The 16582-nt window shown below is 43.8% G+C and overlaps 1 protein-coding gene across 1 annotated transcript in view; it reads left to right on the top strand.

Annotated features, from left to right (window-relative positions):
* LOC8031811 (erlin-1) overlaps positions 1–16582 on the top strand; it is a 57654-nt gene that overhangs the window by 21214 nt on the left and 19858 nt on the right. The window contains exons 9-11 of the mRNA XM_029973042.4: positions 1053–1144; positions 10960–11049; positions 11151–11230. Coding sequence (XP_029828902.1) covers positions 1053–1144; positions 10960–11049; positions 11151–11230 — 262 coding nt within the window. The remainder of the gene's footprint in view (positions 1–1052; positions 1145–10959; positions 11050–11150; positions 11231–16582) is intronic.

Here is a 16582-nt window from a genome sequence, read left to right as displayed (position 1 = left end):
TCAAGTGTGTTGCACACTTTGAAAGAAATGAGCGACTTTTGCCTGGCGCAGCCTTCTAACGGCGTCACGGGTTGCGGACGGACGTTGCGAGCGTTCAGGATTGCTAACCCTAATCACTTTTCTCCGGTGATGAAAACGCGTGAAAATTCGCATCCGTTATACAATACGCGCCAGTAATACCTTCAACTTGAGCACAGGCATGAAATGCTCCAAATAAGAAATCCGGGGATGTTCGAAAACAGAAATGCTTAGCACCACTGTAGTCGAAGTAAACAAACACGACGACATGGGCGTTTCTGCCGTCCTGAGAGTGCCGCCACGACATCGCCGCACGAGTAGGTGGATCTTCCCTTCTAGTACGTGCTGGGTAATCATAGCGACAGACAACGAAAATTCACAGTCAAGGATAGCGCTTTTATGCGGAACAATGAGCTTCCACCACGCCGTCTACGTCGACGATCACAACTGACGCCATGTTTGCGGGTAGAAGAAGCCGGCCCGCGACCGGCATGCAACGCGCGCGAACGGCTGGTTGGGCTCGCCAATGCCTTGCGCCTTGTGCCGTGAATGACACGTGCGTGCGTCCCTCCGTCGCTATGGCAACCGAAGCCTCTCTCTTCGCTTCTCCCCGCTTCTTCGAGCAACCTCCTTGCCATCCTTGCCCCCGCAAGTGCCGCTTGCGGCTAGCGCCGTTATCTGGTGTCGCACAGGGAAGCGTGCTCGCTGCGCTGGTCGGTCGGCGCGGTCGGAGCGCTGCTCGAGAAACCGCACTATAACCGGTATTCCCCTTCGCGCGCCTGCATTTTAAGCGGTATGTAATTACATGGAGTTCTATGGGAGGCGAACCGGTGGTTTAAAAAAGCCGCGTTATACGCGGTCCTGCACTATAAGCGGTTACGTTGTAAGTGGTCTATACTGTAGTTGAAACTGTCTGTTCTTCTGGAACATATCCTGTGAGAGAAAACAAAGTATTTGGTCATTTGCATGGTTTATACTTCCAAGGGGGCTGATAAACTGCAAAGTTGACATTTTCTATTGCCATATGTGTGCAGGGAAGCTGAGAAGACAAAGCTCCTGATCGCTGAGCAGAAGCAGAAGGTTGTAGAAAAAGATGCGGAGACTGATCGGAAGAAGGCGCTTATTGGTGAGCAGCAGGAGTTTATTCTTTTTTTTTTTTTATGGAATGAGCTTGCGACATTGTGTTCAAGTCTGACACAAGTTAGAGGAGTGGGGTTGTCTGCATTATAACCTGGTCATCTTAGACACTCAAGGCTAGCGAATAGGTACACTATTTTATCAGCATTCCCGCTGCTATCCGTTGCTACCAGATCATTGTAAATTGTTCCCCTAATTTTTTGGAGGATCATTGCAAACTATGCTACTGTAATGCATTCTTGCATTTGGACTGCTCTGATTTTCAGTCTACAGTATAGGTTGCATGAAAAAACGCCCCGTGTGCAATCACATCACTGGATCCGGCATTGCTTACATTGCCGGAATGAATTTGGTTTTGGGCGAGTGACCACCCCTGTTTGGGCTGTTTCATCGAGCGCCACGTCATGGAGCAGTGCTTCTGCCACTGCCAGGGTAGTGTTCCTATGAGATAAACAGTTTGCATGTTCTGTATAAGTTCTGTGAGCATTGTACATTCCCATAGTGATATGAACCAGCATTTCTAAAAAAAAAAACAGCTGAAACAGATAGAGCTGCGGAATAGTAACAAAATCTTTGTTTGATGTTGCATATTGGATGTCAAGACATGAGTTCTTTGACATGACTGAAATTGAGAGGCCTTTGCAGGAATTTTCAAAATTTACTTTTATGGTTATAGCATGTACAAGCGTCCTCTGACTATTAATGGCCACGAGCGAATTATATATAAAATAATTTTATCGTCGGTGGCACCCCCATCTGGATGCTGACAGTGCAATGTACGCTTCCGCGGCCAGATCACGGAAGTGTACATTGCACTGCATGATACAGTTGACTCTCAATAGTATGAAGCTCGCAGGGACAGTGAAATTTTTTGAATTAAGATACTTTGAGTTAAAAGAATAACATACTTTTAAACCATGAGTTTTTTTAATCAGTACCTACTCAGGAGTTGTTGATGTTTTTTTGCCTCTGCTAACGGAAATGTGCAGTAGTGGCTTTGCTCTGCCAATTGCAAACCTTTCTGTGGTACCCAATGTAGTTGCTGCATTAGCGGCACTCTTGCCACTTGATATGGGAAGCTACGTGTCAGTGCCAGCCTAACCATTTGCACGGTTTCACTGTCAAAAAACCGATTACTGCTGTGATGTGCTGTGATGTTCGTGTCCGCTGCCATGCTTGGCTTGGCTGCTTAGCCGTGTGCCACGGTTCTTCGACATGGTTACTAATAGACCTTTTGCCGACTTACACAAGCACCAAAAAGAATGCTGGAAACATAACTACTTAAAAGCGAAAATCTAAAAGAAATGACACTTCATACATGCATTCCAAAATGCCTTATTTCAGTTAATTACTTAAAAAAATTTTATGCATGGGAAACGAGTACGTGCAGTGCGTCTATGTAAATTCTGAACATTTTCCATGATGCTTAGGTAATTTAGTGAAAGGTCTATGTGCGGATTTAGCATATTGTGACCGCCGTTTTTCGTACGGTGTGGCATTGCAACTAAACACTCGCGCTGCGACTTTGAAGCATGATTTCCAGCGCGCGCCAGGAGCTTTGCCGTACCCTTGATAGCCTGCAGTTACACTATACTAAAACTGCCGATTAGCGTCACTGGCATGTACGCATAGTAAGTCTTTTGTAAGTGCTTAGAGCAAACGATCATGTTCCGTGTCACGGCCTTTCAGCACCTAAAGCGCAAATTTATTCCTCATGTCTATTGCTCAACACACTGTTGCTCGAGCAGTTCTCTCCTACTTTTGGAAAAGAAAAGACTTTTTGTAGAGCATATGCTAGAGCTTTGCACTACTAGCGGGAACTTTTGCCGTCACGTTGAGCAAAGATTAAGCTGGCGACTGTAGGACCCAAAATCCGCAGCGTATGCGATCTACAAAAAGTCCCCAATGAAATGACACATCCCGCTTCATGCAACACTGTTGTGATGTGAAACACAACAATAGACCGATCTCACCGGGAGTTCCGCGACACCATCGCTCCTGCGGTGCGTTCTGGTACCTGTAGTTCTCGGTCTTCCGGTCGCGTCAATGCACATTGTACGCCCAACATTTAGAAATTTCAAGGTTAGCACGAGACTTTTGCTGTGTATTTATACGCCCTCACTAGATGGCGCCACTGACCCGCTCCATAACAACTGTGCCGAGGAAGACTAAGAAACTCTCGTGAGAGGGAGCCGACTCTGGATTCGTGTGGGTGCTGCTCCAAAATCCAGATTTTTCTGCTCCAAAAATTGCTCCAAAACCTGTTTCACTTGTCTCACCCCTGAATGCGCGATCTGCCACAGCACTTCCAGATCACGGTTCTCCGCCACAGTCTATATGCGGACGATATCACGCTGTGGACTATGGGCGGCAGTAACGGAGACATCCAAGATTCTCTATAAACAGCAATAGAAGTTGAAAAACATGTCACTCCCAAGGGATTGCAGTGCTCCCCGCACAAGTCGGGGCTCTCGGCAATCTACCCTGGCAACGGAACACCATTGGAGAATAAGCGCATAAAGTTGTGGTCCCTGTCGGGTACCCCAATACAGGCGGTGGACACCATCAAGATCCTAGATTTAAACCAATGGTTTGAACACGACCATACAGAACTTTTACAAACATACGATCCAGGTGAACAGCATGATCTCGAGTGCAGCAAATAGAGGGCATGGACTCTCCAAATGGAACCTACCATGCCTCACGCAGGCTTTCGCCATCTCCAAAATGGTATATGCGACCCCATATTTAAAATTCACTAGATTAAAAATCGACAAGATCAACACAATCATACGCAGATCCTATAAACAAGCTCTGGGCATACCAATGACGGCCTCTACCTATCGTCTCCTCGAGCTAGGCGTCTGCAACACCATGGAAGAACTAATAGAAGCCCACAAAACGGCACAAGTAGTACGACCAGGGATGTGACAGCTGCGCCAATTGTGCCAAACTGCACCAAAGGGCTAACCCTGATACATCCTGCTACATTTTGCCAAAATATAGGTAATCTGTGCCAAGCCTGCGCCAAAGGACCAATTTTGGTCGCCTTTCAAAACCGAAACTGAACTGAGTACCATAATTAAGTATGCATGAGCTAGGGGCGCAAGTGGCCACCTGACACTAGTAGTCAATTAAAACTTGTTGTTGGCCAAGTTGGTCCATGATGCAGTCTAGAGGTTTTTGCGCGACACAAGGGACAATCACAAGCGAGTAGACACAGACAAGTGCTTGTCCGTGTCTACTCGCTTGTGATTGTCCCTTGTGTCGCGCAAAAACCTCTAGACTGACACTAGTACACTGCATCAATCGTCCATCCGGTCCTGCATGGTTTTTCCCGCCATCTCTCATTTCACACTGCCATCTGCTTTGAAGATGCTTGATCCAGTGCACCATCTTGGGTTGCGTATAGCAAATGGTGCTTTTTGAACATCCTCTATCCCAAGCTTGTATGTTGACTCTAACGAAATGTCACTCGAGAAAAGGCGGCAGCTCCTTAGTCTAGTCTATGTTTACAAAGTTTTGTCGGATTCTAGTCATCCAGCTCACACTTATATCCGAGAGTCTAGATTTTGTCGTACCTTTGACCACAAGCCAACTGTTGTTCGACCCCCGAGCCTTCGTTTTGAGAACCTTCGTCTCTCTCTTGGCCTGCCTCGTGAAAACGTCTACCTCATAGAAAGTGCATGTCATATTGTCCCATGGGATATCAAGCCTATAGCTTGTGATTGGTACTTCACAAAATTTAATAATTATAATGTCTCCTCTTACATTTTACAACAGGAATTTCTTGCACTGTAAGAAAAGTACAAGAATTATCATCAATTTTACACTGATGGAGCCAAGTCCTCAATGTATGTAGGCTCTGCTGTTCATTCTAATTTGTTTACACATGTGACACGGCTAAATAATGTCGCTAGCAATTTTACTGCCGAGCTACATGGCGTGCTGTCAGCACTTGACTATATTATCCGGAGCAAAGTGATGAAAGCAGTTCTTTCTGTAGACTCTTGGAGCGTTGTTACTGCAGCATGTTCACTTAATCCAACCAAGAACGAGCTGACTCAACTTGTACGTGCTAAAGTTCAACTGGGCCTCGGAGATGGGAGGGGTATTAGGTTTTGTTGGATCCCGAGCCATGTGGGCATTGCAGGCAACGAGGCTGCAGATAGGCTGGCCGCCTCGTCGTGTAACCTTGACCATCACACGCACGCATACCATACCAAGACCTAACAAGGCCCATACGGCTTTCACTTCTAAAACTGTGGCAGTCCGAGTGGGATTTGGCCGATAACAACAAACTTCATATCATCAAGCCAAGCATCGGTACCTGAGAAAGCTCCTATAACCGGAGCCGTTTCCGTGAGGTTCTTCTGTGCCGGTTGAGGATCGGCCACACCTTCCTCACCCATCGATACATACTTGTTGGTGGGGAACCACCAGTGTGCGACCACTGTGTAGACACATTGTCCGTTCTACATGTTTTTGTTTGCCCTGGTCTTCTACAACAACACAAGTTCTTCTTTCCTGAGCTTTTCAAGTACTGTGTTCCTTTTCATCCTACCCTGTTCCTAGGGGAGCAGCTTCTAATATCAATTGGCCGTCTCTTAGCTTTTCTAGAAAATATAGCGATTTTATACAAACTATAGCGGACCCCAAAAAATCCAACGTTTCTTGGTACATTGTTTCTAGTTAATTTTAGTTTACCTAGTTTGGCGCAGTATGGCCATCGTAGCTCTTGCTCCATAAAACTCGCAAACAACAACAAAATCCGTAACGACCGTGTCGAGGAAGGCTAAGGAACTCTCGTGAGAGGGAGCCAACTCTGGAACCGTGTGGATGGAAGGCTGCTGTCATTCCGGCCGCTTGTTAGTTAATAAAGTATTATGTTAATCCCGAACCCCGAAGTACATAACACTTTTACTCAGGTGTTTACTCACGGTTTCTAATGGGTGGCTTCACCTGTTGTGTGCCAGGGCGCTACAATAACAGCGCCGGGCAAAAGGGCATCGGATTTTGTCTTTCCGAAAGGAAGCAGCCTCCGAAAAGAGTGGCTAAGAAAGGTAAACAGAGCTGGACAGAGTGGCAAGAAAAAGAGTCTGTTTAATTTGTTTAGAGATTTGCTTCTGAATTTATATCCACCCCATCGCAAGTTAGCTAAAAAGTGTGAGATTACAGGGCACCAGACATATAGCAGGTCGTGCCACCGTGTTCCATTTGTTGGAATTTCCCCAATCACTCGCTCCGTAGCAGTCTATCCATTAGTCTATCTCAGTGGTTCTCAACCATTGGTGTTTCGCGACCCCTTGAGGGTTGGCACAGATGATGGATGACCCCGTTCGTAGTGAGGGGAAGGGAAAGGGTATAGGTTAATTTTGGTAATGATTTGATAAATGGATATAACTAAAGGCTGTGTGAAGTAGACTTCTCTCATTAGCATGCACACGAGAAAGCTCAACTAAAAATTGGAATGTTTCTTCTCAATTTGAAAAAAGGCAACTTTTATTGCCGGGCTTGACTGATGTGGCAGGGCTTCGAGGACCCCTAAAATGACTTCGCGGACCCCGAAACGTCCACGGACCCCCATTTGAAAACCACTGGTCTATCTCAGTCGGGACCATCGCTCTGCTTTGCGGTGGCTGTTTGTGCACTTTTTCTCTATGTATTTTGGTGGCTATAACTGTTATTGTGGCATGTTTCACGTACGACTGTGCTTCAAAAAGATCACGACAATCACTAAAAAAAGAGCAGTGATTCCCGATATGCATCACTTGAAATAAAACTTCTTTTCCGAAAGCAGTCCATTTTTTTCATACAAAAAGTGAAATGACCGCATAGCGCAATTTAGTAGTGCAACACTTACTGCCAAAAAGATAGCAAAAAGCCTCACCCACCTTGTAGCCTATTATGCCACAACTTGATTTTGACTGGCGTTACTGATCCATTCTGCATTAACATCAATCAAGACCGCAGAAAAAAACTTCCACTGTCGGGCGACTGTTGGCATTTGGAGCTTGCGCAAACAAAATAAAACTGAATAGAAATTGTACACGAAAAATCATCTCCACCCAAAGATTTCAGGCATCTGGTATGGTTGCTTCTTTTTGTCAGATGTGAGTTATTATGGCATATCGGGCATGGTTTTTCAGAAGATTGTTTCTTCTTTGTGTGCAGGCTTCTCGCCGCAATTCACTAATACCCTGTCGCACAGGCTGTCAACCAGAATGAGATGACTTTTAGAAAACTGTTGCTCCCCAAGAAGGTCTATTTGCCTCTTTTTACTTTATTGTCAATTAAGCATTATGCAGAAGCCTGAGCACTACCAAGCTCAGTTTTCTTCTGACACATTTAATACTGTTCCGCGGTGCTACATCGAGCTGATGGTCCCTAGAATTTTCTAGTGCTCCGCCATTGAACTAGATGTTCAATTGTTTTCAAGCTCATTGAGACGCCCAAGCAGCCTGAGTGCTGGAGTAGTGACATTGTTGTTGTTCCTGCGGTCACAGCGGGACCACCGCATGAACGCAGTGGGTCCACGCGTTCACGAATACGAAGAAGCAGATGACAAAGCTATTCTAAAGCGATAAGTCGGCTGAAACTGCTTTTTTCTGGTTGCTGGCAAACTAAGGCATCACAAACAACGCAATCTTAATAAGTACAGACAAGCAGGAGAATTCAAGCTGATACCAGGGTGTCCTAAACAATGATGTCCGATGATATACGTGCACCACAGCCTTACACAGCTGGGAAGCCAGAAGGCAAAGATTACAAGTTTCATGGCAGCAACACCACTTCCGGAAAGCGCACACCTGTGCATTTCGCTTGGTGGCACTGGTCTATTCCCATTTTACCGCACTCGCTTTTTCCGTTACAACTGCTTGACGCACAAACATGCGCACCAGAACCAGGCGGTGACAGCGGCACCAAGGCCGGCAGCCCCTGGCATTGTCTCCGCCGCCGTGCCTGCTCCTCTGGTTTTTTGGTAGCTCGGGAGAGGGCGAGCAGTGGCCTGAACTTGTGAATAAACGAGCTTTTAGTCCCACATCGTCGACCGGTGATGCTAAACACTGGGAGGCGGCTGACCTCTCAGATGATCAGCTCATTGCAACTCCTGCTCCCGGCCGCCCATCGCCCCTTAGGCCTAAATGACTTGTTCGGATTTTCGTTGCAGCGGGTTGCTCGTACGATTTCATTGTACGGTCGCAGTTGCGGTCCATCCCACTTCTGAATCGGTAGGCGTGGAAACTGCTTGACTTGGGCGCCTGAAAGCATAAAGCTCTTTGTAATATCTACAGAAAGGAGGCTGGTACATAGCGGTGCAGCCGGGTCAGGAATGCGGGAATGTTCTTCGTCGTTGTCTAATAGTTCTTTGGCACGGACACTGACACTTGTGTTTCCTTCTATTTAATTTTAGGACTTACAAATAATTCTGTTACATTCGATGCATGCGTTTCATTTCAATAGACTTGGCATATAGATATCGTCATGTCGAAAACTTGCAACTGTGTCGTAATACAGTCTGCCCGTTTTTTGATAGATGTAAGAACCAGGAAGGCAAGCACAACAATTGGGAAATCGATACATACATGACCATATGGGAGTTCAATGGGAATGTTATTTGTGAATGCTAGAGTTTAAGAAAACGTGTAAACTGAGACTGCAGCAATGAGGTTCTACTATTGCCTGGTCGTGTATCCTGAACATTTTCCTTTCTTTGCCAGAGTTTGACATCTGGTTCAAGGCTTTAGGCTGCACTGGCTTCTTGGTTTGAGTCCTTCACGTGGGATCCCCCTCCCCCCCCTTTCCACTCGCAGGCTTCAACCAGCGGCACAAATTGCTCATGTCAACTAACAACTGTCGGAGTTGAGGAGTAGGAGTTTGGTTGCTTTTGGTTGCTTTCCCTTAAGCTTACGTAGAAATAAAACAAGAATAGCATATATGGTAAAACACAACCAGAGGGAGAAACTCAAAAAAAGAGAAGTGTAGCGATCAGTTTTACCCTGACTGCTAACTATAACTCTGAAACTTTCCCTCTCGTAAATAGCTTATCTCTAAATATTCAATTCTCAGATACCTTCTTTTCTTGGAAAAAACTTGAGCTACTAGACACTTTTGAAAGAAAACAGGTCAGCTGAGTTCCTCAACAATGAATAGGTAATGTTTGCTGCAAGGTCATTGGATTTTGGAATGCCTCATGTAGGTACTGTGCTGAACATTCTGGCTCAAGTCCTGGGTCCTAGTCTCTAAAATTCACAAAATTTGAGAGCTGAGAATGTGTTCACCGTGCCCGATTAGTGGGAAAGTAGGGCTTCCTACACTGAGGGTTTTATGGTATGTGTCAGATATGTTTGCCCTTTATTTTCTATTATGTTTCCATTGTCCTTGGCTCTACTTTGTGTTTGCCCATTTTGCTCTTTGTCTATTATAATGGCTTTTGCCTACTGTAATACCCCGAGAGATGCCCCACCCTCGAAAGATAACCCACCCCTTTGCTTAACTTGATTTGCTATTTTCTTTTAAACACTGAAAGATAGCCCAGTCCTAGTTACGATTACTAGGACTGGGCTATCTTTTGGATCAGTGATAATCTCGGTGTGAATGCGGCTAGGTAGCTATGGCGGGATATAAGCGAACATTGCTGACTGGGAGCTGCAGTCATCTTTGCTTCATTGTTCCTTGCCAGGATAGGAAGTTTGGCAGAAAAGCATAATCTACATATGAAGTTTTGTTTTTCAACTTTTCTTGGTTGTATACACCGAAAGTTAACCCACTTCTTATTTTCACTCCCTTTGTGCTCGATTTTAGGTGGGCTATCTCTCGGGTTATTACGGTAGAATTTTGATTGTGTCGAAATAAGTAAATAAAGAATACAGTATTAGAACGCCTCACATAATTGTAAAAAGTGAATATGAAGGGGATTATGGAAAGTACAGCACACACAATTGGTTGTGGTTAGGATGACATGGCTTGATGTGTTATACCTAAAGTTACATGTTCATTTATCACGAAATTCGGAGAATATTTTTCGGAGTTCATTTTTTGCCGAAAGTTTGGGGCTTATTGGAGTTTATTTTCTTTAAATTCCCAATTCTCAGATATTCGAAGTTTAATTTTACTATGTTCTAAATTTTTTTAATATTTGAAATGAATAATCTGCAAATACAAAAGTACTGTAAATTGTTAAAAACTAGCCTGTGTCGAATGATACTTCTGCTGCTGCATCTGTTGTTGGCGCCCTTGTGATAAGCAACACTAACTCTTCTACGACAAAGTCTTGCAAGCAAGTGTTGCTTCAATAAACGTCAATGCCTTGAAATGACTGCTGGATGTAGTTGCTGAGAAGCATGGAAGCTTCAACTGCCTTTCCTCTGCTATGAAATCTACAGGTTCATAGCTTTCAGTGTTATAAAAACATGACCCCTCCTCCCTCTAAGAAGCACAACTAGTGCTGTCTGAATCGACAGCCGGGTCAGTGATTTCTTTCGCGACCCAGAAACCTCCTTTCATCAGTAGTCTGCAATTTCAAAGGAAACTGAAATGGCTTCTCCTTAGGATTACCGACCCTGTGCTCTTACGAAATTAATTTGTTAAATACAGTTTTTTTGCTTTTTATATTGCCATGGTGATCTCGAAATATGGAGCTTTTTGGTTAAATCTAAATTGATGAAAATTTTTGTTGGTGAGTGTTTTTTGGAGTTTTGCGGACTTGTCCGAAAACACGGAACCCTAGTTATACTTAAACTTGTACTTCCTCGATTGATTGCAAGTATTCTATTAATGCCTCTTGCACATTTCCGCTTTTAGATGCTGAGAAGGTCGCCCAAGTTGCCAAGATCCAGTACACCCAAAAAATCCTGGAGCAAGAGTCATTGAAAAAGATGTCATACATCGAAGGTATGTGAAAGATTTAGTGCATCCGCAGAATGTGAAAGTGAGGCTTAATGGTAAACTCGTGGTATTTGGCTTACTTCATGATTGAAGTATTTTGTTTTCAGATGAAATGCATTTTTCGCGTGAGAAAATGAAAGCAGATGGGGAATACTATTCGAAACTGAAGCTGGCTGAAGCCAACAAGGTAATTTGCATTTTGTTATTGTACTTTTACCCATGAAAGGGCATTATACATCTTTTGGCCAAACTGGCAGGCAAACTTTTGAGTGACTTCTACTTATGGAGAGCATATCCAAGATGGAACTTGTAGGTCAAAATTCTAAATTGTACAGATGTTCCAGTAAACATACCATAAAATACTGAGCAAGCGCACACCCAAAAGCTAAAAAAAACTGGAAAAAAAAAAAAAAAAGGTGTTGGTGTTTTTTGAGGTTTGAAAGCAGAAGGGATGCATGGTAGGGTTGTCCCTTGCTTGGCCCTTGTTTAATTGGTAGGAATGGTACAGTAGCAGAATAAGGGTGTGTTGGAATCCCTGGCTTCTAAAGCACACACACAGTTCTTGTCAGGTCCACTTTGTGCCAGTGCTGTCATGTCAAGCTTCACCGCTTTGCACCTGTGTGTGCATGTAAAGCTTTGCCGCTTGCACCGACATACTCGGAGAAGCAGCTGACGTGGAGGAGCTCTCGGTTAGCTTGGTGGAATCGGAAGTCTGCTGTGCTGGGAATTTGATATGACATTTGCTTATATTTAGGTGGCTTCAAAAGCAGGGAGTTGTTTGTTTGTACCATTTCTACCAAATTGCCATGAATGAAAATCTGCTACATCTTGCTCCAAAATGCCATTTTTTGCCCTGAAATAAGCTTAATAAGCAAAGCAAAACGAAATAATAATAATGTTTCATTGTTGGTCATAATAAAGTCAGTGGCTCGAGCACAGGGAACCACAAACACACATGCTAAAAGTGCAAGTAAAAGCGCTTGATTGGTTTAGCTGATAAAAGAATATGTAGAGAAAGATAACGAATTTCATAATGTCACAAATTTGACACTGCTTGATTTGTCTCATTGACTCGTAGTGTCGGCTTTGTTTTGACTTCGGGCGAAAAGAAGTATAGAGATTGCTCCTCAACTTCACTGGCCCGTCATCGTCTGAATGTTCAGCAATGTCGGCAATATCAGGAGCTAAAGGTCATGATAAAAATTAGTGCATTAGGGGGATGGCAGCTACTGTGATAAGACAGAACCAGGGTCTTTTACTCCTGATGAGATCACTTGATTATTATGCCTGTCACATGCCTCCATGTCTTGACTATGGCGTACCGTGGCACTTGTGCTGCTTGCAACAACATTCACCACGTCCCATTGGAGGGAACAAATCAAGCTTCACTGCTTTTCACCGGAGTGCTAGGAGCAGTGGCTGATATGAGGAAGCGCCTTAGTGAGCGCAATTGGCTCGGGAATTATGCTAGGTACTATTACAAGTCGACCTTCTTTCATCTTGATTGTAGGTTGACCTCTAGTTTTAAAAGCTGTTCAGAGAAAAGGAAAAGTAAACATGGGTCTATATTTAAATAAATACAATAATCAAAGTAGTTCTCATACAGTAGTTGGCCGAAAGAATAGCGAACTCTTCTTCAACTCTGGCTACTATGCCGTTAATGTGCAGTGTCACTTTTAAAGCACAACTGTAGATTTTCATAATATTTGTATGTGGTTGTTTTTGCAACTCATGATATTGGAATCTGGGGTTTAATAGGATCATAAAACTTGGGGGGACATATTTTTATTGATAGACATTTTAGCAAATAGTATGCTAATTTTGCTGGTATTTTACAAAAAATATATTGATAGGCTAAATAAACTACTGAGTGTAAAAGGGGAGGGGGAGAAAGGCTCTATCTTAACTGAAGGGTAGCACTATGATTAATTTTTCAACTACCATATTTTTCTTTAATGCCCACTGTAAGGGGAACCTATCTGACCTGAGCCTTTTTCTTTTTGATAAGGTGTGTTCCTTTTGCATGCTAAAAAGGTAATAAGTAATATGGTACAGTACCAAAGAGGAACCCTCAATCATCATCAAAGACAAAGAAATGCAGTTCAGACGTCTGCAATGTGTGCATTTTGTTGTGCTATCACTTTTTTCATTTTCAAGTGGTGTGTTAAACAGATGTTGGCATCTGCTCCAAAATTGTCAGTGGATGCTCCACACTAATATTTTGCCTGCTACAAAAGGTCAAATGCTGTTTCCATCACTGTTATTGGAACATGGGGACATACTTGGTATTTTAGGGTAATTCTCTTGCATAGTATACAGTGCTTGAGGGTTTAAATTCATTGTGGTTTTTCTTTGCTACAAACATCAGCAATGGCTCATCAGCTGTGATTGGCTAGGCAACATTTCGTGAAGGAGAAAGGAGACAAGTAGACATTGAGGACCGGGCATTCAAATGTTGAAGGAAGGGCAGAGCAGGTCTTCTTCATCAGCCAAATAGACTACCATGCTTTTATAAAAAAAAAAAGTGAATTTGCAATGTTCATATCTTAGCGCCGATGTTGACATAATCGTTTCGTCCCATCTTTTCGACCTAAGTTTCAAAATACCTTACTATGTAGTCATTTATGTGTTAAGAATTCGGTAGATGCTCCGTCTCCAGCGCAAGCTTTCTGCCTCTGATAACGCTTCGTCACACGCTCAGCCAGAGCCCAGTGAAAGAAAGCGAGTGCGTACTAAAGGTGGAGTTTCTCCACTTTCAGTAAGTCCAAAAAATAGGTCGGCGACTGTGGTACAAATCTCACCACAGGCTTTTTCTATGATTACAGAAGACGCTGCAATTTCAGCAGCGATATAGCAACATAGAGATATGAATTCGTGATCACATAGACGTTGCAACAGTGTGGAAGTGTCGACACTATAATCAGTTTTTTGGACAACAAAAACATGTGAAAATTTGCATCCTTCAGGCCAGACTTGTACACATTGAAAAAAAGTAACCGATTACAATTACAGCCTTAAAAAAGTAATCGAAAAATTACTCTAAAGTAATCGAAAAATTACTCTAAAGTAATCGATTACTTCCCGCGTTACTTTTCATTCAACTTTTTATTTTATTACGGTAGCATAATCCTTGAGGTCTCGTGCTCAATAGTTCTGAAAAAAAAAAAAAAAAAAAAAAGCTTTGATTGTTTTTGTTTAAAGCTGAGTGAGTGATGCCAACACACCCAATCGCTCTCATGAAAAAAAAATACAAATAAAAAGCGCTGTTTAATTACATTACTCACAAGAGGCTGGATAAAATCATTTTTCATACCCAAACGTAACCTCCAGTGTACAAAAAAAAAAAAAAAGTACCCAGGATTTGAAGCATATTGAAGTGGCCTACTAATCCTCGAGGTCCCGTGCCTAGTAATTTCGAAAAAGAAAAAAAATTTACCATTTACCCCCCCCCTGGATACGTGCCCGAGTCAAGGTGAACAAACATGACAGCATGAGCATTTCTGCTGTCTCGAGGGTGTTGCAAATTGGAAAAAATTTGAAGCTCGCGAGAAAACGAGAAGAAAGCAGAAGTTTGGAGTCACGAGTGGAACGAGGCGAACGACGGACAAGCTGATCGAGACACTTCTGTGTAATGATGTCTATTCGATTGATTTATTAATGTAAATACAGTTTGTGTTTTGTTTTTACGTTAATTGCTGATTTAAATACGACGCCCACACAACCTCTTCGATTCTGAGACGTTATGGTGCCGAAATCCAGGATCGGGAACGATTGAGGTGAGCGGATTTTCCACCTTTGTGCAACACCTGCCTGTAACGCTGTTTCCGAGAGCTGTGTGGGAGATCGTCAAACATGGAACGTCTCAAGGCAAAGCGTGGGGTGAAGTGGTCGCAAAACACAAAAATTATTCACGGGGCGACAGCGGGGATGGAGACAGCGGACCTGGCATCGCTGACTGCCTGGCTAGAAAGGCTGAAGGCCAATAACAGGGCTCTTCAAGAGTTGAACGTGGAGACAGAAGATCTTGTATCGGAACAAGATCTCGTCACAGAATACACTACAGTCACAGAGTATGACGACGAGGCCATTCGAATGATGGTGCTGTTGGACTGCAAGGCTGACTCAATGAGACGTAAAAAACAACAGGCACAGGCCATCCAGATGACCACATCCGTGACAACATCTGCAACTGCTACTACAGACCTGGGAAGAACTCGCACCAACATGACTAGCGGCGTAAAGCTTCCCAAGTTATGACTTCAAACTTTCAACGACAAGGTCAGCGCGTGGCAGAGCTTCTGGGAGCAGTTCGGTCGTGCTCTCCACGAAAACGATAGCATTCCACGATCGGACGAGTTTCAGTACCTGCGCAACCATGTCACCGGACCAGCGGCGGCGGCCATCGCTGGGTTGCAGGCAACTGAGGCCTGCTACGACGATGCAATGCGCTTCGGTGATAAACGAAGGATTGAGCCAAATCATCTGGCGAAGCTCCGAGCACTGCTTCCTGTTGCCTCCGCGAAAGACATGAAAGGCCTCCAAAAGATATACCACAGACATGTACACGTTACCCAAAAAAATGAACTAAATACTGTTTCTCATTACTCGCTCGAAATGTAACTAAGTATGTTTCTCGTTACCGATTCTCAAAAGGAATGCGAGAGTTACCTCAAAAGTAACGAGTTACTTTTCACGTTACTGTGACGACCAAATACACAACTGTTTTTGTTTCATGTTTTTTTTTTTTTTTTTTAGTAGTTGTTGCATTTAAGCAGTAGCTGCCTCTCGAAGTTTTCATCAGTTATGTTTCCCCGCTTCCTTGAAAATACATCTCCAGCGACGCTGAAGAGTCTTTCTACCAACGCACTCGAAGGAACGGCAGTGTTGTGCTTCTGGAAGAGCTGGTGGAACTGCGCCATCACTGAGGACAGCGGGTAATTGGTTATGTGCCTTCGCGAGTTCGCAACCTCCGGGTTTACATTCGGTCTGTACCCGGTTCTAGAAGGTTCAACCAACGAACCTTATTGTGTTCGCTGGGTGAAAAGCATTCCCAGCTGTAGAGTTCAGGACAGCAACATTTATCGCTGGACATGTCAGTCTAACTGTTCGACCGATGTGTTCAGCGATGTACATTGCTGAATACTGTCTGCGGTTTAGTTGTTTTTCGGGTTGCCCATCTGCCTTTGTCGGAATAGACGCATACTCAGGTTCGAATAAAAACGAGGCCGTTTAAGCGGTGTTGTACATGTTACTCCTCAAAAGTAACGAGATACCGTTACTCATTATTTTGCCTTAAAAGTAACTAAATATGTTACTTGTTCCTTTTCTAAAAAAGAAGTAACTAAATATGTTACTTGTTACCGAAAACAGTAAATAGGTATATGTAACTCGTTACTTGTAACACGTTATGTACACGTCTGATGTACGATCACGTTCAGATGAACATCCGCGGTCTGAAGGGGCTCGGCATGGGATTGGCAACGTACTGCACGATGATGTCTGATATCCTCCTCAAGGCTTTGCCGAGTGCAGTCGTCGT

Source organism: Ixodes scapularis, unplaced genomic scaffold (assembly GCF_016920785.2).
Source record: "Ixodes scapularis isolate PalLabHiFi unplaced genomic scaffold, ASM1692078v2 PGA_scaffold3__209_contigs__length_174095766, whole genome shotgun sequence".
In the NCBI taxonomy this organism is placed as follows: Eukaryota; Metazoa; Arthropoda; class Arachnida; order Ixodida; family Ixodidae; genus Ixodes; species Ixodes scapularis.
Note: the sequence above shows the minus strand (reverse complement) of the source record. Positions and strands in the feature narration are given on the sequence as shown.